General features: G+C 47.7%; 3 protein-coding genes across 6 annotated transcripts in view; 1 reads left to right on the forward strand and 2 right to left on the reverse strand.

The window, feature by feature from the left end:
• ralgps2 (Ral GEF with PH domain and SH3 binding motif 2) overlaps positions 1 to 17,967 on the reverse strand; it is a 63,224-nt gene extending 45,257 nt beyond the window's left edge. For 2 of the 3 annotated variants that reach the window (XM_076039267.1, XM_076039265.1), the window contains exon 1: positions 17,774 to 17,966. The gene's annotated coding sequence lies outside the window, so the exon portion shown is untranslated. Of the gene's footprint in view, positions 1 to 17,773 lie in introns of all 3 variants that reach the window. The other variant, XM_076039266.1, reaches the window with a different exon arrangement.
• Positions 17,968 to 18,696: 729 nt separating this feature from the next.
• coa7 (cytochrome c oxidase assembly factor 7) lies at positions 18,697 to 20,241 on the reverse strand. The gene is made up of 4 exons (XM_076039283.1): positions 20,096 to 20,241; positions 19,872 to 20,008; positions 19,627 to 19,767; positions 18,697 to 19,417 (listed from the first exon to the last, which is right to left on the reverse strand). Exons 2-4 carry the CDS (start codon positions 19,975 to 19,977, stop codon positions 18,972 to 18,974), a joined length of 693 nt encoding a protein of 230 aa, XP_075895398.1. The 5' UTR covers positions 19,978 to 20,008; positions 20,096 to 20,241; the 3' UTR covers positions 18,697 to 18,971.
• A 47-nt stretch (positions 20,242 to 20,288) lies between these two features.
• Positions 20,289 to 21,416, forward strand: part of zyg11 (zyg-11 family member, cell cycle regulator) — an 8,657-nt gene continuing 7,529 nt past the window's right edge. The window contains exons 1-2 of one of the 2 annotated variants that reach the window (XM_076039258.1): positions 20,289 to 20,510; positions 20,889 to 21,054. In XM_076039258.1, the coding sequence (XP_075895373.1) occupies positions 20,436 to 20,510; positions 20,889 to 21,054 (241 nt within the window). In that variant the 5' untranslated portion in view covers positions 20,289 to 20,435. Of the gene's footprint in view, positions 20,815 to 20,888; positions 21,055 to 21,416 lie in introns of both variants that reach the window. The other variant, XM_076039259.1, reaches the window with a different exon arrangement.

Raw genomic sequence — 21,416 nt, forward strand, 5'->3', positions numbered from 1 at the left:
TCCCGCTCGCCGGCCTCAGGTCGGCTCGCCCTGCTCCTACCAAACCCGTCGGTCACAACCCCAGCGGTCATCATCGAGTGTGAAGTCCTTCAGACCGGCCACTCAAACAAAACCATATAGGGCTTTGGCACTTTCACAGTTCTTCAGTACAATTATCTTCTCGTCTTGATTGTGGGAGCGCGTAGGATGTGCATGAACAAGAGGGTTTCAGTGGCCTATGAATTGTATATTGTTCATGTTTCTGTCACTGTGAATTATTTCATGGTTTCATTTCATTCAGTAAATATAAATGTGCTTATCTTTTATATCCAATCCATCCATTTTCAATACCCACTTCGTCCTGCACTCACAGTTGCTGGGGTCAGCTGGGGCCTATATCTTTTATATTTGATATATACCATATATAACATTTGATATCTTATCTCTTTACTTATTTATGTCCGCTATAGCTCTATAAAATAAAACTAATTGCATATATATTTCTATTTTTCTTCCTGTGTGTAAGCTGAAAGACTCGTAAAAAATGCATTGTTTGCATGACAATAAAGTCCTTGAATATTCACTATAACACACAACTTGTCGCATCTATCGTCTTGTTATCCATGTGAAATTTTGTAAAAGTTAAAAAGAAAAAAAGAAAAACACGAAACAAAAAACAAAAAACAAGCCCAACAGTCCTGCGGTGGTTCTCGTCTCATTACACTGCAGCGACGCCCGCAGTCAGAAAGAGACCACCTGCCACCTCCCAAAGCTCCGCCCTCCCCATCCTAAAACTCAGAAAAACACACAAGCCTCCTCTGCCGTCTCCTGCCAAGATCCGTGCACCTGTGCACCTCTTTCTGGCGTCCCTAAAACTGGGCCGGGGGTCGGCGATGATGAAGCTGGGAGGAGCGAAGAGGAAGAGCAGGAGCCGCGGAACCAAAGCATTCATGTCGCAGCTTGCAAAAAGCAAACGTGACTCATTGTCAAGTTAGCCGCGGCCTCCCCACCCCCCCACCCCCTCCTGTCTTCCTGCTGGCGAATGCTCTCTGACATTCTCTCACACACACACACACACACACACACACACACACACACACACACACACACACACACACACACACACACACACACACACACACACACACACACACACACACACACACACACACACACGGCCGTTCAATGTTTTTTCGAAAATGCGCCGCAGGCCAGAGGATGAGCAACGCTGTGCACATCCTGCACGGACACTGAACACTTCCGACCAGGTTCACGTCTCTCGGACTGCTCTTCCTCCTCTGTCCTGTTTTGTCAGGATTCCACACTTTTCTCCATTATGCTGTCAAGCCATTAAAAAATGTTTTCCAACTTCTCCAATCTCAAGGTTTTGGATGGTTTTTGGTGGCTGGCGAAACTCCTCTTTTGCAGTTCAGGGTCCAACAGGTGCAACACATTTGACAAGACAAATACAGATCATTTTAAAAAAAAAAAAAAAGCTCAACAAACACATTACGTAACGCTGATCACCTCCAAATTGTCCCCAGGCATCAACGCTCCAGGCTACTCGGGAGTGTTTCTCTCTCTCTCTCTACACGTTCTCATGTGACAGTCGACACGCGACGCAAAAAAAACAACTGTCTTCAATTTAATTTCTTCTTCTGCGGCGACCACGACGGCATAACTGTGGCGCCGCGTCGCATATGGTGTTAAATGCGTGCGTTGGCGGAAACACACCGAGGACTTGTTTGCCGTCTGCAGACGCGGGTCGGCCCAGACTGGCCCGACCCTTAATCTCATTTACGTTTGTGTGTGTGTGTGTGTGTGTACACATGTTTATACATTGCTCTATCACACACACACGAGGCACAAGATCCTATAGGCACACACAAGGGATTAACATGTGTGTGTGTGTGTGTGTGTGTGAGAGGGAAGTTTGTTTTTCCCCTTCGCAGAGCTGCACACTTGTGAGCGAAGCGAAGGTCACAAGATGCGAGGCTGTGAACAAAAGGCCCGGGTATGAGATTTGTGCGACGCTGCCGGTTGGCCTCCTGGTCTCGCCCGCAGCGCTGTGAGCCTATATTTTATTTTAAACCCAGCCGGGGTGTAAGCATCGCCCTCGCGTTCCGTTCTGGGGTGTCATTAGCGGAAACGTCGCGCTGGGAGGAGAAAAATACAACAAGAACACGATAATAGCGTACGTGTCGACGACGGCTAAATGTAGAGGCGCTGGAAAACACACCGCTGGAGCAACAACAGACTGCTACACACAGGGCAACAGATTGCTGCATCCCTTTATGAATTCACTGGGAAATGCAGGCACGCACGTGACTCGTCCTCTCGCTCCGCGCCTGGACAAACCCGTGTTTAAGCTGAAACAGTTGCCGGTTTGTGGAGAGAAGTGAATCTGCTGATTAGCGCTTCGTGTGACCAATGGCGGAGAGGAAGGATGGAGGGGGGGGGGAGGAGGAGGAGGGAGGTTTCCTGGCACAGAAGTCGCTGATCCTGTGGGCGGAGCGGCATTGAAAACTCTCATCAAAAATGGATGAAGGGAACGATATAAAACTGACGGCTGATTAAGGAAAAGGCGCGAGTCTGGAGCTGCACCCAAAAGCACGTTTGTTTGTTTAAAGGATCGTCACGACTGAGCACGAGGGTGGACGCAGCTCTGCTTTAAGCATCATTTTATGCACAAGGAGCAGCTGCAAATGGAAAAAAAAAAAAAAAAAACGTGGGTAAAACGAATAAATGATAAATAATAGAATGAAAAAGGAAGTTCCACTTCTTCTGGTTTTTTTTTCCCATTTTCTATGATGTCTATACGGCAATAAGGGAGTCGGTCGAAGCGGTCAGGTATTCAAAAAACCTTGCCATTGCCTTTTGCTGTATATAAGAAAATGCAGAGAAATAAGCAGTGTTTTTGGTCCCGAGATGAAGCGGCGGCCCCTCCCCCAAAGCCGTCGCCGGCGGCGCGCCGCACACACGACGGCGGCACGTGCGCTCTGTTCCCGACGGCGTGTCAGCGCTGTGGACGCATCGACGTGACACCGGCGAAGTAGGTCAGTGTGCTGAGCCGAGCTGCGAGCGATGCGACGCCACATTAAGCCCCTCCTCCCCCCCTCCTCCTCATCTCATCCTCATCCTCCTGAATGCACGCAGCGCATGCACAATCGGGGCAATCTCACGACGGCTCCTTCACCTTCACGTGAAGGTGAGACACAACCCATAATAATAACAGTGATTGTGTGCTCGGCCGGGTTTGCTGTTAAATACACGATGTGTGTGTGTTTCCTGCAATCACGCGAGTCGTCCCCTCTGCACCCAGCGGGTGGTGTTTTGGTCACGCTGTGGCATCAAAGTCAGCGCCAATGGGGGTTGTGTGTGTGCGCGGGTGTGTGTTTGGGTGGGCGTGTATTGATCTGAAGCGGGAGGACACGGGAACGATCATGCACACACTGCCAATAAGCTGCAAGCACGCAGCGAGCGGCTGCGAGTGGCAGGTGCTGCGAGTGCACTGCCCCTCCCTCGCTGCTGCCCGGTGGCACCGCCAGCAGGGAGGAACGGCAGGCGTCTGTGTGTGTGCGTGTGTGTGTGTGTGTGGGGGGGGGGGGGGGGTGGGTGTGCACGAGTGCGTGTGCGTGTGAAGTGCACAGGTCTGACAGCCACTTCACACCAACGCTTGCCACGTTCAGATTCTTCTCAAGGTCAGCGAGCGAGGCGCAGGCGACAGCGACAGCGACAGCAGCAGCAGCAGCAGCAGCAGCAGCAGCAGCAGCAGCAGCTTGGGGCAGGAAACTGAACAGTTTCTCTTTGGCCTTGGGAATTTCTGACAGTATGGTTTCAGCCGATAAGATACCAAAAAAAAAAATCCCTTCACTGTCAAAAGAGCCATCTTGCCCCATCTGCCAACACATTACATTCACCTGGAGCCAGGGGGCATTATACTGCCTCTTTAAGAGGGTGATGGAGACCCGAGGCTGTGGGGATTTTTGCAACCGTCTCTTTCTTGGCGTGAGTTTTGGGGGAAAGCCAAGGCGCATGTTATATTTGGCAGCAATAAAGGTAAAGTATTCCGTTGGAAATTGGGTGACTGACGTTTGCACCAACGTTACAATATCTGACAGCAGGCAGGGTTACCAGAGCGCAATTTGCGCTTCTGACTCATCAGGTGCCGCATTTGTGTTTGTTTTTGCACCTGCGTATCATTAGCGCAAAAACCTAAGTGGATAAGACACAAAGACAGCGGAGATAGTAAGTAAGTAACTTCGAAGAAGAAGTTCAACTTTGTCGTCTATCCACACCGTCTTTTTGCGTTGTGTTCTTTGCCGTCTTTGCGGTGCCATGCTAGCGAGCTGCTACTTCTGTAATTGCAGCGGGCTCCAGGTCTTCTTCTTTTTCTTCTGCCTTCAGGGATTAAAACCACAGCGCCACGTAAGGCTTGGCGGAAGTACTTTCCAGCGTTTCCGTGTACATGCCAATATTTTTTGAGACGGCTTCGTGAAATCTCTCTCTTTTTTTTTTTCTTCAAATGTCCTCTCCTTGTAAACGGGGCCCCAAAAATGGCTGAAATATATTTCCATCTTATAAGCTTGTTGTTATTTCAACGCTAAAGGGAGCCACTGCAGAGGCAAAGAAGAGCCGCAGGTTGCCGACCCCTGACATACAACCTCAAGTGGTGGCCATCAGTTGCACCTCTTAGCAGGACGTCAGCCAATCAGAAGCCTGAAACGACCAGCGCGCTACTGTTCTGCCGTTGTTGTTCAGGAGATAAGAGCGTTGCGCACCGAAGATGATGGCAAACGTGCGGAGGGAAAGCAAGGTGAAAACCCAGGTTCACCTGTTTACACACACACAGAGTCAAGTGGAATTTTCTGGGAGCCTTCAACCGTGAAGGGGCTTTCCAAAAGCTTCCGTATAAGTGACCTAAAAAAATCTACTAACAGGTGGACAGAGAGGCCGGAAAAAATACCCACGCATGTATGGAAAAGGACATGATCATAAAAAAAAGTGGAAACTGTATTCAGGGGAAACACAGAAAATTTCCATCAGTGCCGCCAATGAAAGAGCCACAAGTGCCGGCGGGGCCGAAAACCCAACATCAGTTACGCCCGAGGCAGCCAGCGATTTAATATTCTAATGCTCACCCAGATAACAGGTTATGAGCCATCCCATAATTTGCCAGCTTGGCTATAAACAGTCTAATTTGCATGCGGGTTTGAAGCCAATGTCAACCTAGATAATGATCAGGAATTTAATTTTCCACAGTCCAGTCTGGATTCAATTCACAGATCCATGAAAAGAATTCAAGAAAAAGTGAAACGGAAATTTTAATAAGCTAAAAACAAAACAAAAAACAGGAACATGAAGAAGAAACAGGAGAAAATATATCATTCTTGCTTTCTTTATCCAGCTGCTGTTACTGCAGTGTCCATGCTACTGTGTTTCGCAGCAGTAAGGCTGATATTTTCCTCATGTATTTTTTTCTTCCTGCAGCTTGCAGTGGATACGTTTTGTTGCTGTTTTTTTTTTTTATAACAACTTGGACCGGTGACTGGAATCCAGGACCGGCTGAATCAGATCAGAGCTGCTTATTTTGCATGACGGTTACAGGCTGCCTTTCCGGCAGAAGCCACTTCTAGCTGATGCACGAGAGGAGGCAGACGGGCTCCAGTGCTCCATGCGGTGGCATGCGGCCGGGGGGGGGGGGGCCCCAGAGTGACGGGCCGTCACGTGCGGGCCGAGCCGAGCCGAGCCGAGCCGAGCCAGGAACCAACAGTTTGTCAGTATGGTCGCGTGTGCATGTGCCAGCCTCGGCCTGATTTGTGGCCCAAACGGGAACAGGCAGGATGGGACCGAGTCCAAGTGCACCGCCGCCAACGCTGACTGGGTGAGCAGCACATCAGAGTGCAGGGCAGAGACAGACAACCAGGGGGGAGGAAGGGAAGGGAAGAAAGAGAGGAAGCCGCGCTGGGCAGCTGGCGCGTCTGCGGTCGCTCCTCCCTGCACAGACTGTTAACAAGGAGAGGAAAAGGAAAAGGGCCACAATGCAGAGCAGTCGGCCGCGGCGCTAATGTTTGGAGGAAGCCGATAGCATCTATATGTCTTCCTCTACAATGCCCCCGGGGGACGGAGGAGGGAGGCACGTGGCAAACTAACGACAATAAACCCTCGGACTTAATGAAATAGAATGACTGTCAGTTTGACCGGCAACGTTGACGACAAACTGATCGAACTCCGCGAGAACCGTTAGCATCTGTGGAACGCAGGAAAGTTCAGCACTGTTTGAATTGTGGTGTTTGGAGTCTGAAGCAACTGAGCAGTGATTTTCAACTGGTGGAGGCTCAGGACCTACATTTGTTGTCTTTATCATGAAGTCGCGACCCAAATTAATTCCACAAATATAAATACGCGAGCCCACTTTCTATCATGTCTCGAAAATATATTATTGAAATGAAATTGAATTGTGTGTCCTGCAAAATAAAACTCTGCGACCCACCAGTTGAAAAACGCTGCTTCAGAGCATCTGTCTTGTATTATATATCTATTTAATTAGCTTGCATTTTAGGTGAGACAATACAGATCATTTCTGAGAGCAATATATTTGGATATTACGGTAATTAATTTTTATTTGTTGATACAATAAATATTGTATTCAGTAAAGCTTGCAAAAATTAAAAAAAAATGTCCTCCTTAAAGCCACATGAAAAAAACAACAACAACAACAACAAGAATGAGGCAGGTCTTGGTCGCTGTGGAGCAGACTGAGCATTTAGCTGCAACTAGCTGTATAGCTGGCATTAATGTTATGTTTCCATTGCTGATGGTGCATCACAGTGCTGATGCCAAAGACTGAACTGCGACTCAGGAGACGTGACGACAGCAGACCGAGGACGCCAGTCAAAACACAGCCCACATTGCAGCACTTGCAGAAAACTGGCATAGATGACTTGTGTAGATTCTCTTACGCAACCTGTTCTAATATGGAATAATTATATAATAATAATAATAATAATAATAATAATAGGAGGAGATTTTAACCTTTGGCCCCCGGTGACTCAATCCAAGGCTGCAAAACCAGGGCTGATGCACTTTCCTGCACAACTGCTTCTACTTCTCCGGTAAAACGATAAAACAAGTGGAACCATCCCACTTGCGTGCTACTGGCATCAGGTGTCCTGCTCTTTGGCCGTGCCGAACTTATATCTCGTAAAACGCTCACCGGGGTGAAAGCAAATTAGGAGGCAGTCATGCGAGGTTTGAGAAGTGAGAGGAAACAAAGTCAGATGACCTTCCTGTCCTGCCTGGCTAGTTAAAGTCAAGGCAGTGTGTTCTGCTGCTGCTTCTGCTCTCCTCCCAGCCCGCTACAGAACAACTTCTGTCTGTCCACAAAACAGACAAAATATAAACTGGCCTGCAACAATGAGCTCATCCTGCTTTGACAACTTATTCTGGCTTCTTTCTGCTTGGCCAGATACTCGACCTCTCCCTCTCTCTCTCACTCACACACTTCTAAAGCAGAAACATGCTGCTGTGAGTCAATTCTCTGTGTGGATAAAGATGCCTGTGGCACAGGGGTGGGCAAACTAAGGCCCGAGGGCCATATGTGGCCCGATAATGTTTCTATTCCGGCCCGCCAAAGTTGAAGAAATTATATTAATAGTCGGTGAGTCGTAAAATAGCTGTATTTCATCAATTTTTCAGTGTTTTAAGAGTCATTTCAATAAGAGCTAAATACCCTGGGGTTTCAAAGACACGGATTTTGTTTTTAATGCTTTGGTTCATTTTCGATTGACATTAAAGCACAGGTTTTCTACATATCCCATGGCATTGTTTTTCTCCCAAGAGGTGGGTCACCAGAAATGCAACAAGAAGTTTGCCCACCGCTGCTGTAGAGGGAGGAAACCCAGCAAAGTGCACGAGGCCTGTTTAACTCAACAGGATTTTACTGCGAGATCAGTTTTGATGGAGAACTTGAGTCACTTTGAACTTGCTTAACTGAGCAAGACTAAGATAGCCGGCTGAAGGCATGCTCTCCCCCCCCCCCCTCTCGCCCATGCACACACTGACAGACACAGAGCAGCATGCATGACTTCCCCTAACAAGGCAATGCCCAGTCTCCAGGGATTGATAAAACGGCCAATTACAACTTGAAGCACACAAAGCGACTGCTTCCAAAAAAAAAGGGGGGGGGGTGGATTAGGAGAAGCCTGACAGTCACTGTGTCCGATTCTCACTCCAACTTGGGAACTTCCCCACTAAAGCTGGTGGGAGAGGTTCCTGAAGTCAACTGAGCAGTGGCGGAATAACTCCTGTGTCTGCATGCGTCTGTGTGCGTGCGTGCGTGCGCGTGTGTGTGTGTAAAAGCGGAATAATTCCCAGCTGCAGAGAAGCACCAGCACCGAGGCGCCCCGACAACGTGGTTCACATACAAAGCACCGGTTTTGAAAGCTGCTTAGCAGCAGGCTGCTCTCTCTAATAGTTTCAAACGAGAAGGGGGATCAAAAAAAAAAGTTTGCTCAGACTATAAAGCAGCTGCTACACCAGCATTTGTCAACTGCTGGTGTAGCAGCTCAGCGTGCCCGACTACCTCTTAAACTCTGAAGATCTTGAAAAGAATATGGGCGTTAAAGGCCTTTTGTGATGTCACAAATGGCTGAGGCTGAGGTACGGAAGAGGATTAGGGCCAAAAGAAGAGAAAAAAAAAATTGAGATTTTTTTTTTCTTCCAAGTTTCCAATTCGAGAATAAAGTTGTTATTTCGAGGTTAAAGTCGAAATTTCGAGGAATAACGTTGATGAAAAAAAAAGACAAAATTTCATGAATAAAATCAATTTTGCAATTAATGTCAACGTGAAGTAAGTTGAAATGTCGAGAATGAAGTTGAAAGGCTCTGCGTGCAAGTCTAGTGTAGTACTTCTGCTTTGGCCAGTTTCCTGATTACTGTGGGTGAGCCCTGTGGGATACACCTGTTTTCCTGTTTTCGGCGATTCGCTTTTAACTGTGGGTGACTGGGTTAATCCACCATCCAATCCATCCAGTCTACTCTCCAATTTCAACTTTATTTGCATCGACTTTATACATGAAATGTCATCTGTTTTTACGGCAACTTTTTTTTTCCACAAAATTTTGACTTAATTCACGAAATTTCAACTTAAAACTCGAAATGAAAACTTAACTAAAAATCTCCTTACTGTGATATTTCTTTCTCTTCCTGTGGCCCTGATCCTCTTTCCTACTGAGGACACGTTTTCTGGAGTGTAAACAAACCTTGAACCTAGAGAAGTTGCAAAGACGGACTTTTCTCATGTCTTGAGGAGTTCAAGGCAGGAGTAGGAGTAAGGCGTGTCGGTGAGGGACGGGTGGGGGGTGGGGGTGAACTCGAGGAGCCCAGAGTCGCGGCACAAGCCTCTGAGCTGCAAGAGCAACAAGCACAGTTGTCCGAGTTCACCGGGTCAAAGGTCAGGGGGGGCTGGGATTGAAACAATACCAGCGCACACGCACGTGTGTGCGGACACACACACAGGCTTGCATGCGCACATGATACAAAAATCACAGGCGGTGAAAGAAAAGAAAAGAACAGCAAAAGAGAAAGTAGGTCAGAGCGGCTGGCGGAGGAGGAAGCGGCCAGGAAGAGTGACAACAAATACAGGCCGGGACATATAGTTTGCACCGTCCGCTCGTGCCGCGTCCCCGCCACTGGGAGTCCGAGTCTTTCATCTCTGATATGGCTAGAACAATGTCGCACTGTGTGCTTCCTCTAATGTGGTGTGTGTGTGTGTGTGTGTGTGTGTGTGTGTGTGTGTGTGTGTGTGTGTGTGGGTAGGAGAAGCCAGAAGCAACAGCTGAGACTGGAGAAACAGCTGTATCTCCTCACACCCCCCTTTTTGGAGCTCTCCCCTCCCCCTCATAGTACCACCTCTACCCCCCCCCCCCCACACCCGCCACTCCCGTCCTCCCACAAAGCAACACGGCCAAAGGCTACACTCACTACACACACACACACACACACACACACACACACACACACACACACACACACACACACACACACACACACACACACACACACACACACACACACACAAATTACAAAGTGCCCCTGAATTTTCAGGCCTCTTGTTTCGCTCCACTGGACGAGTACAGACAGGATGCGCGGCGGCGCTGCTAAATGTTCATCTATCGGCTAAAAATAGGCGCTGCGCCGTTTCCGATCCCTCGTCTCTTCCTAAATCCCCCTCCGGCTCGTTGCAGTCGCTCTCTCTCTGGCTCTGAGACGAGCGGGAAACCGAGGCGTTAGGGTTGTTGCTTGAGATGAACCGCCGGCCTGAAGCAAGCAGGTGCATACACAAAAACAAGACAACCAAATCAATGCAACGGAAGAAGTTTTGCAACGTGGTTAATCTAATAATGATCATCAAACCAAAGACATCTTGCAATTACTGCGAAAGTTGACTTTGGTTTTATGATTACTGTTCAATCTATCTATCAATGATAGATTTTTAAGACATCACATCTTTTCCTTATCATGAGATAAACGTTAGATTTTCAAGACATTAAAAAACATTATTTCCTTATTATTAGATTATTATTAGATCAATAGTATATTTTCAAGACATAACAGAACATTTTTCACCCTTCAATACAATGCAGCCAGTTTAAATTCCCTTTCTTTTTGGGGTGACCAATTCATTTTATTAACAACTAATTCACAATTCACGTGGGTAACATTTAGCGCACTCTCGCTGTGTGGTCGAATGACCGACCAAGCTAACCACCAGCGCTAACTAGCAGCGCTAACCAGCAGGCAGGTCGGCTCAAAGCTGAATTTTTTTTGGGGGGTTCAGAGTATCGCCGTCACCTTTCTGTTACAGTTACAGGAAGCTGTCAAATGAGTCCATCATCAAAACACTCGTTTTCGATGGGACTCCTGAAGGCTTCCTGAAGTGAAGTCGGCTGCCAGGGTCCTGAGCTGCCCTGCTTTCTGCAGCTAAACTGGCTTTGCCGGAAAGGAAACAGGCCTGTTTGGCGCCGAGCAGTGATGGAAGTTTGAACGATATCCACTTTAAGCTCCTGAGTCTTTGTTTGACAAAAAAAAAAGAAAAAGAAAAGAAAAAGCAAGAAAGAAAACCTGGCATGACTGAGATGAATAGTCACCCGCTGATGTGAGTGTGTGTGACTTTGTGGGAGTGCTCCTGAGCCTCCTGTCAGCGTGTCAAGACCTGAACCTGCAGGACACCTGACAAAGACGACGGGGAAACAGGTTGACTGACTCAGTGGCACAAAACGGATCACACACACACACACACACACACACACACACACACACACACACACACACACACACACACACACACACACACACACACACACACACACACACACACACACACACACACACACACACACACGGTGAATCACTGCCGTTAAGGTGTCAAAGAAACAGAAGACCGGGGAAGAAAAGAGGAGTGCGGAGCAGCTGTGGAGAATATGGTTTTATGGCTTCTTCGTCTTTTAAAGGCCACACAGGAACAGGGGAGGGCGCCGTCGACCCTCGTGTGCAATAGAGATACAACAGAAATGGAAATCACAGCTGAAGGCTAAATCGCTTTTTCAAAAAGGTGCAAAAATGCTGCATTTTGTCCCAATGGGTTGCATCAAATTACATTTTATTAGCAGTTTTGTAGCCAGGTTAAGGGTTTTAATATTTTCAACAATAATTTTCCCTTACTGAAGAATAAAAACAACACAATCGATATTATTTATGATATATATATTTTTTTAAGTTAATTATTGTACAGATTTTCCCTCGAATGGAGACACGTCTTCTAAAGCGAGAAGCGGAGACGGTCAAAAGAAGAATCTTTCTCAGCTTGTGATCTATTGTCTTTGGCAGGATTCGGGACCGAGTTCACAAGTTTCCATGACACAGCCGCGGCTCGGCACTCCGTTTAATTCCCCGAGCCAAAACACTTAAGGTTTGGACAGATAAATGAGGTGAGGCTGTGGGGCCGCAGAGCTCCCACTCTGATAGAGAGCGGTGGATCAGGACAATATGTGGGGTGGGGTGGGGTGGGGGGTTGGGGGGGGGGGGGGCAGGAAGGGTGCGGCACTTTGCTGCATATGTTCAAACTGGGCCACTGCGCACGTCTGAAAAAACAACTGAAACCATGAATCAGCCACCAAGAAAAAAAAAAACATTCCAAACAACATGCGGCACCCATTCCTTGTTTATTTTTTATTCCACACATTCATGGGACATCCTTGCACTAGTGCTCACCCTATAAACTCAGCACATCTCCACATAACAGCACACTTTGTTAGCCTTCTGTTTGCTCACTAAGACAAAAAGTGCTGGGTTTTATCTTCGTGCTACTATTGCTGTGCACGTTTAAAAGGTGACAGATAGTCTGCAGTCAATGCAAAACTGAAAGAGTAATCAGTGTAGTACAAGAGCGCTTTGTGACATCACAGGATAAAGGCAATGTTGACAGAAAATTACAATAAAGAAATTTTACACAGTGAGGGACACTTGAGACTGATCTTGTGTTTTTAGCTGCTCTTCATTCACAGGGTCGTGTAAAAGTCCCTCTGGCTGAGAGTAAAACTCCCCCAGCCAAGTCAGGACCCTCATAGCTTGCATTCTCTGCCCTTTACAGAACGGGCTCTTCTGCCTCACCCCTGTCCCGTGACTTATCTTTGACCCCCACGCCACCCGACCTCATGACCCCAAACACCGACAACCTGGCAGGCATGCCAGTGCCAATACGAGTTTCGTGAGGTGAAAACTTCCCGCAAAATGTACGTTCAATGTGTGTGTTGAAATGCTAAGAAAAAAAGAAAAGAAAAAAAAAAGCTAACAAAGACTCTCAGAAGTAAGATGGGAATCTTTCAATTTGTACTTCCAACTCCATTAATGCCAGTTTACACCCCCACTGAGCTTGTTATGGTATCACCCAGGCTGGAATTAAGACATCATCTGCATACAAAGGAGTAAACTAGGAATCACTTTGTCAACAATCACAAATGATGAAGTCATCTCAACATGCAGGCAAGCAAACTGTTGTGTTGTGTCAACATCTTTCATCAGACGATTGGCTCACTGGCCGCTCACCGCCTTTACAGACACAGTCCCATGATCACGATTGTCACCGACATAACAGGAGAATTCAGTCAGGTTGCATTAGCCAGAAAAATACACCACGAAACCACCAGATACACGCAAGGGGAGAATACAATAGCACCGTTAACTAAAAAAAAAAAAAACCTGGGACAGGGAAACAGAGAGGAAGTGTCGCCGCCGTGCAGCAGCTAGCAGGCCGTGCAGCGGGCCTCCGTGTGCGGGCCGCTCCCCATCCTGTGGTTCAACTCCGGCTAAAATCTCCCCAAAAGCTGCAGGCCTCCCGCCGCCGCACTGCCTTTTGTGGTTGTGCAGTGCGAGAGTGTGTGTGTGCGTGTCGTTGTCGCGTCTGTGCGAGAGGGGCTGAACCGTCAGTCACGAGTCACGGCCCCCCACACAACAACCCCCCTGACCCTCCCACCCCCCTGCCACAGCGCCTCGTGTGTCACACGGCGCTCTCGGCAAAGAGCTGTGATTACAACACGGCAGGAAGCAACTTGACGAGAGCTCACACAACAAGCAGCGGCAGGAGGAGGACGAGGAGGAGGCTGCAGCTTTTTCTTTTAAGGCCACTTCCTCAAATCGCTCGTCTGTTTACAAGCAGAGGGCCGTTGCACAACTGCAGTGCGGTGGAAATTGCGAAGTGAAAGCCGGGCCGAGCTTGATCCTCATCCACCGCCGCCCCCTCGGTCCCTTTTATCGCATTCTTCTCACACGGTCGGCTCACCGGGTGCATGTCAGCAACCACTTGGCGCGACCGCCCGCCGGGCGACATTATAAAGACAATCTAGGAGGCGCACCATCGCCCGGCGTTATGATCAGCGTTCCAGCGCAGCTTGTCGGCCGGCGGGGGGGAGGGGTGGGGTGGCTTTAATAAGACTCCAGGTAGCGGAGACGTCCGTTAATAACACACGGAGGGCAGGAGAGAGAGAGAGAGAGAGGGGAAGAAAAAACCAAAGCCGAGACGAGCGGCTCTGCTTTGTATTCACGCAGAGCAGGCGCCGAGCCAAGGCTGGGCGAGCATCAGAGGGAAAAGTGAGTGACGACATGTGACTTAGCAGTTCCATCTGCACCGGCTGGACGTGCCAGACGCACGCATAAAGTTACCGTGGCAACCAAATGACGGCGCTGGCTGGAGGTCAGGCAGAGAAAAGGCTGCCACAAATGGATCCTCCACACACACACACACACACACACACACACACACACACACACACACACACACACACACACACACACACACACACACACACACACACACACACACACACACACACACACACAACTACCATCAGTCTGCAAACAAACACATATGGCGACAGCGGCGAACGCCACGATGTCACGCAGAGAAGCGGAACCCGAGAGGGGCCGGCCGTTGAAAATCGATGACGGCGAACCGCGCGGCCCACCCAAGCGATTTTATCCACTTTCTCCTGTAAACACGAGGCTGTGATTGGGAGGAGGAGGACAGGAGGAGAGGAGAGTTTCATTTCACACCGACGCAGATGTAATCTCCGATTAATCACATTTGCAGGCCTCGGACGGGGGCCTTTACATTGCGGCAGCGGCGGTGGGTGAACAGATGGGTCCGGCAAACACAACACAAGGCATGCCGGGGATTAGCTTAGCTCAGAAGGTGACAGTGGTATTACTGGTGGCAGGCTTCTAAAGTAGCCGCTCGAAAAACGAAACCCAGGCCAGAGTCTCATCCGAGCAGGGGCCGCGATTTATGAGCAGAAATGTGAAAGAGAAACTGTGCTTTCTGCTCCGTTCGCCTTGGACGCAGCCGCCCTTTGAATGACAAATCGTTTCACCGTGCACATATTTATGTTATACAGGGAGAAAGTCATGTAAGCCGGGAAGGAGCGCAGGCAGCACTCCCACGGAGTGAGCGCGCTCCGGCATAGTCTCCGGGCGCCCGCGCTGTGTCAGCTGGCAGGCAACAGACGTGCAACGTGATGGTCTGAGGATGGGAGGAAAGGAACAGAATGCAGCCCTACACTTAGATAATTCAACAGCGAGCATTTTCTTGCGAGCGCAGGCCTCTTCCTACAAACAATGCATTTTTTTAATGCTATTTGTCCTTGACAGGCACACATAAAACTGATTTTAATGTCACTAAAACCACAGCTTTTGTGTTGGAGACTTTCAGTGTCAGATTTGATCTTCTGAGCAATCAACAGCAGCTAGCTAGCTACTGCTAGTTGCAACCTCTTAGCAGGAACTTCTTGTGTGTGTCCATTTAAATATGGTATTCATTATCTATTCTCTGAACTTTATGGAGGAAGGGTGGCATCAGATGCCTTCATATTTGTCTGTCTTAACTTTATATTCCACTTTCAGTTTCTCCACTGACAGTTCAGACATGACTCCCTCTGAGCTGCAGCATTAGAGTTGCTGAGCCATTTCCAGTGCCTTTTCTTTTTTTTTGTCCTTTGGGCTTCTGATTTGCCAACATGTTCTGAGACTTTAGAGGCTGCACTGCCACCTCTTGTGTTGACGTCTGCTTGACTAATTGCCTGATAGACTGTTTATGCGGTCGAATGTTGACGAGATCATTTTTAAAATACCTTCAGTGCGCTCGCGTGGTGACTTGTTTTTAAACTGGAGTCCAAAAAAAGTCTTTGAAAAAAAACCTCCAAAACATTTATGTGGCCTCTCATTGCTCTATCTGCTAAACATGCGAGCCATCTACACCTTCCCAACGCCACTCTCCTGTAGTTAAGACCTACCCCGGTGTTCTGTCTTAGTTTGCATCACCCCTCTGGAATTCCAGGCAAAGGCCTCCACACACAAACCGGCTGAAGGCCCCCCTTTCATTTTGGAGCCAAATAGATTTTATCTCAACTTTCGAATAAACTACGACTCTATCTCACCCCTCCATCAAACAATGGCCTCATAGCTGGCGCGAGCAGAGTCACTCGCGCTATCTCGTGAACGCATTCATCCCTGCGTCTGTGTGACTTGTAAAAGAGCGCCGCTGTGACCGAATGCAATTGGTGCGGCCTTTCGCCATGCACCACAACAGCGCAACACTGCAAAGGAAGGCCAGTCATGAGTCTGAACCAGTGACCCCGGGGTCATATGTTAAGTGTTGAGAACAGCGGCTCCACGCAGCCGCACTAAATGTCGATATGGAACATTCTTTGGGAGCCCTGCAAGATGAGCGCCTGCAGTGTCGCATGGGGCTGCTGAGATAAATGAGAGCGAGACTGCACCAATTGTTGAGAAGAATGGGTTTAGTTTGAAGCAGGACATTAAAAATTAATACAAGCACAATACTTTGGATAGTTAATAGGGCTAGCCTACTGTACTAGACTTATCCCAAGTGCATTTACTTAGTAGCCTTTGATTATCTCAATTTAAAAGACCAATAAAAAAAAAAATAAAACAAACAATTGAGTCTTCGCCTTGCGATGACCGGCTCTGCTTCAGAGCAGGTCTATCCCTGGGGCTCAGTCCCGAAATATAGCTTCAACTCAATTACCTCACAGCTCAAGGCATGTCTTAAGACATCCAAGAGATTACTGCGTGTATAAACCTTATACGGGTGAGATAAAGGGTAAAATAAGATAACCGTGAAAAGGGATATTACTGTCCGACAAATGAGATAATCATTCAATTCTTCATAAAATTGAGTTGCTTATTCTGAGATGTTTGGAGTCACTTTATCCACACCAGGCAGCTGAGCTCATATTGTCAAAGTTGGTCTGCTATATGTATGTATATGCGTGCGCTATAACGCAAATATCAAAAATATGCAGCACCCAGTATTGTTCGTGGATGAACCCACGCCACACCCAAACTACTCCCCGGAGGGTGCAGAAGGGGAGTCACCGACAACGAGCGACCCTAAGCGGGGCGCCTGCAAGCAGCTCGACGCGGCGGCGGCTGAACCCGGGCTAATAGCACCGACGGGAGGATATTATCGCCCAGGGCAGCCATGAAACACGAAACAAAGTGTTCAGCTTCTTGTCAAACAAGGTGGCTCTCAACGAACGGCTCAAACACACACCCACGCACACTCATTTCCAAAAACGTCTCAACGTTAGCGTGTTCTCGGCTAGCGTGATGATATGCTAACGTAGCTCTGCGGGGGTTGCGTTTGATTGAACGCAGCAGTTAGCATCTTGTCAAAGTCCGCCCGGTGATCTTACTCGGGACTGTAGGGGAGGAAGAGAAGGTGTGTGTGGGGGGGCATCTTCACGTGGGTGGTTGGGGAGAGGAAGGGGGTAGAATAACGGATACCGTGAACAACAAGCACCCTGTTTACAAGACCAGCCCGCTTTTGAACAAACAAAAACACGCCAGCCAACCGGTGGCATGCACTGCGAGTGTGTCCCGTCGTTATCGATCACGTCTACGCCGTGGTCAACGAGCACCAGATACGACGTGATAAAGAAAACGTGGGTATAAAGAAAACAAGTCCGGCCCGTGTGTGTGTGTGTGTGTGTGTGTGTGTGTGTGTGTGTGTGTGTGTGTGTGTGTGCGTGCGTGTGTGTGCGTGTGTGTGTGTGTGTGTGTGTGTGTGTGTGTGTGTGTGTGTGTGTGTGTGTGTGTAGGATCGCGGTTCAGTTGTGGACTAGCTAGCTTTCCCGTCGCCACCAACCGGGTGTTTTCTGCAAGCCGCGTATCCGCCGGTTGCGAACTTTGACTTTGCAATAAAGGCTCCCTTACTCACCAAAAGCGCGCCGTTTCCTTGTCCCTTGGCCCGGTATTCCAGTGGGCTCATCAGAGGCGGGCGGGACTCACGGGGCAGACCGCTAACAGGTTCAGGGCTCACATTCAGGTCACGACGATGCGCCGTTGCAACAGCTGTGTTCTGTTTTGAATGAGGGCTGTGGAGGCGCACGGCTAACGGGCGGAGCTTCCACCAACACGCCCATCATCCTCTAACTGAACATCGGCTCTGGTTAGTGTCTCTTTTCGTGCGTGTGTCTGTATATGTGCACATGCCATTCAGCTGTGTGTGGAATGCGTGGAGCTGCAGGGCGATGCGGCAGTTACAGCACTGGAATAAATAATCCAGGATTATTGTGGACCCAGCCTATTAGAATGATTTGAGAATAAAGCGCCTTTTGAGGTTCGAAAAAAAAGGCGCAAAGTTAATGTATGTGACTCCGGCGCCCTCTTGCGGCTAAATTACCGCCATGCCGGTATTCGGCCTCTCGAGCTAAACAAATTTCCAAGCAACGCCATATAGATTTCTGTGCTGTACTCAGAATTTAAGAAACAATTTACGTGAGGAAGTCTTTTTTTTTTTTTTTAAACAAGGGTGAATGACACTATTGGGACATCCGGACTGAGTAACTACTGGAACTTGTCCAAGTTGTACCTTGTGATAGTGTGCTGGACATGCAAGCATTTTTTTCTTCTTCTTTTTATTGCCCAAATCAAAACGCCTTTGCCCAGACGTGGTTGATTTGTGATGTCTTAATTCAGCATCTACATCCTTCAAGGGTTGTTGTTGTTTTTTTGCCTGATTACATCATATTTACATCTCACTCCTCATCCTGAGCCGATCTCCATAAAACTCTCTTGACTGATAGCCATTTTCACTTTAATTTTGTAACCTAAAATAGCCCCCTCATCAAACACAGAAGTACTTCTTAGAAAATTTAGTTTGTTTTTTGTTGTTTTACATATACAACAATTTACTTTTCTGAATGGATCAATTTTAATTTAATATCAACTACATTTATACCATTGTTTTTATGTATTACAAAAAAAAAATTACCCACACAAAATCTCAATTTGATATACTTTAGCTGTCAACATGCACTTGAGGTTTTGTTTGTACGTTGTCACTTTTGCTCTCCCTGAACATCACTGAATACCACATGTGGCTGCATTACAATCATCATTTAATTCCGTCAAGTCTATTCCCCAAATTTGAGCTGTCTCTCCTTTTCCACACCGTGCAGCTCTCTTGCTCGATTCTTCAGCTCCTCTGCTTTCTTCTCATCTTTTTCCGTGCCGTCTCCCAGTTTGTACATACGACTGGCATTAGCGCAGCCCCACACATGTCCAAGCTCACATGCCCTGTTAGCGTACTTCAAGGCTTGAACCATATCTGGTTTCAGCCCTTTGGCATTGCCCCCAATATATAAAGCGCTGAGGTTAAAGCAGGAAGGGGCAAAGCCGCCCTCGCAGGCCTTTTCATAGTACTGTCGAGCTGCCGTGAGGTCAGGAGCTCCCTCCATAACTCTTCCGTCATGGGCAAGCAGACCGACATTATGACAGGCATCTGTAGACTTCTTTCCTCCAGCATTGCAGGACCGCAAGAAGCAGGAGTAGGCTGTTTTCAGGCATTTCTCTACTCCACCTGGGAGGAAATAATTACAAAAAAAAACTTAACATCTGCATACCATGAAAGAACTTGTAAGTTGCTACACTGCATTCAACACACATATCGCAATTTCCATGACAAAGACTAACTGTAAACCATGTTTCACAATTTATGCAACGTCGAATGCAACTATACCAATAGCACCTAAGCAAAAAAGAAAATATCGATACTCAGTTCCGGATTACCTTTGCCTGTAACGTGGTAAGCTCCCAGTTTGTAGTAGCTTTCTCCATGTCCATGTGTCTCGCAGTTGTGTTTGAGCACTTGTGCTGTTGATTCATAGTTTTTCTTTACTCCTTCCAAGTAGTCTGCCAGCCTTTGGCACCCTACAAACATTGGATGTGTTAAATAACGTGAATAACGGCACTTTGAAAGAGCGTTTTACGAAATTCAGCACCAGTAAAGTGGTGACAGCACAGGGAGTTGTTACCTTCGGGATCCTTTTCTTTGTAGCACTGGAAACTGTACTCCACTCCCAAATTGTCCAAAAACTGCTTCACTTCCTCCTCGTTTTCGAAATTAATGAGTCCAGCCATTTGCCCGTCTTGTAAAACACCTTGATTTGAACTATAATCACATGCACTCAAGTGTTAGCACTTGCATCCAATCCTACACGTGACCTTGGCAAAAAAAAAAATATATATATATACAAACCGAGGCGAGTTCACGGAAGCATTCGGTAAAACTTAATCTCTCGGGAAAACGGAATGCAGTTTTAGGCGAAACGGAATTCAAACATTACACGACAAAAGAAAACAAACGCATGACATCCGTGTGTCCCGGCAAGACACCACTTCCCAGTTTTGTAATCCTAACTCACGGGCTTCCGTAGTCCCGCCTCCAACCTGATGTACTTCCAGTTCCGTGACCTTTGTTTACTGTCGGTCTAGTCAGACTAGTCCAAAATAGCCACAAGTGCTGGCGCGTCAGCTACGTTAGCCCTCCTGACTCAAACGTGCGTGCCAGTCAGAAAACCGCCGGTCAAGTTTTAACCATGAATTCTTCTACCGCGGACCGCTTTCTGCATTCCTGCACGAGGAGCGATTTCCCACCGCGGATGAGACAACAAGTGAGCTAATAACTAGCTGCTTCTCGCCGCTGGCGTTGATTCTTCACCTCCTATCTCTACCTTCTTGCTTCACCGTCCTGTGAAAGGAAAGAAAAAGACCGGTGCTAGTGCGGACATCTAAGAGCAACGCTCACTGCAAACCAAAGCTGTTGAAAACGGATTCGTTCGGCGACAAGTAACCTCGGTGGTTTTAACGGCGGGTTTTTTTTTTTTTTTTTGTTTTTTACGCCGGTATCTTTTAAAAAGCCGAGAATCTAGGGTCTGTTTTTTGCAAATGGCCATGGCCTCAAGTTTCCTGAGCACGGTGAGTTATTGCGTTATTACTTAGAAGATCTTACGCAAACTGTATCCGTAATCAACCCCCTTTGTGTTCCACAGGACGATGCATCGCCCGCGGCCCTTACAGACTTGTGTCTGACTTATGTGAGCCAAAATCTGGAGTGTTTCTGCGTGAAGCGGCCGGATGGATCCCTGTGTTTCAGAGAGGCTGTTCACTTCCCTCAGGAGCTGGCAGACCAACTGCTGGCCAAGATGGCCACCGAAGGTAAACTGATGAATGTAAAATCCACACTTGGTGTATGCCTGTGAACTATAGTTTTTCTAACTATATACAAACCGCTATGCAAATTCCTTCATCCCGTCTGCCATAAGACTGCTAAATTATCTGTGATGATTGTTTTTTTTAAAAATTTGCACTGAGCCCTGATGTGCTGTCGCTGGGTTGACCATACTAGACTGTGGCTGTTAATTGTTGCGTATCTCTTGTCTTATCCTGCATTGCTGTGTTTCCTTGTTTTGTCTTGTTGTGTTTCTGCGATGGGCAGGTGATTGTCAAGTGAAATGGCCTTCAGGGACTAAGAAAGAATTGTGAATTAAACTGATCTATAAATTATTTAATGTTTACAC

Source organism: Nelusetta ayraudi, unplaced genomic scaffold (assembly GCF_046127955.1).
Source record: "Nelusetta ayraudi isolate G7.1 ecotype Tasmania unplaced genomic scaffold, CSIRO-AGI_Nayr_v1 ptg000059l, whole genome shotgun sequence".
NCBI classification, from domain to species: Eukaryota; Metazoa; Chordata; class Actinopteri; order Tetraodontiformes; family Monacanthidae; genus Nelusetta; species Nelusetta ayraudi.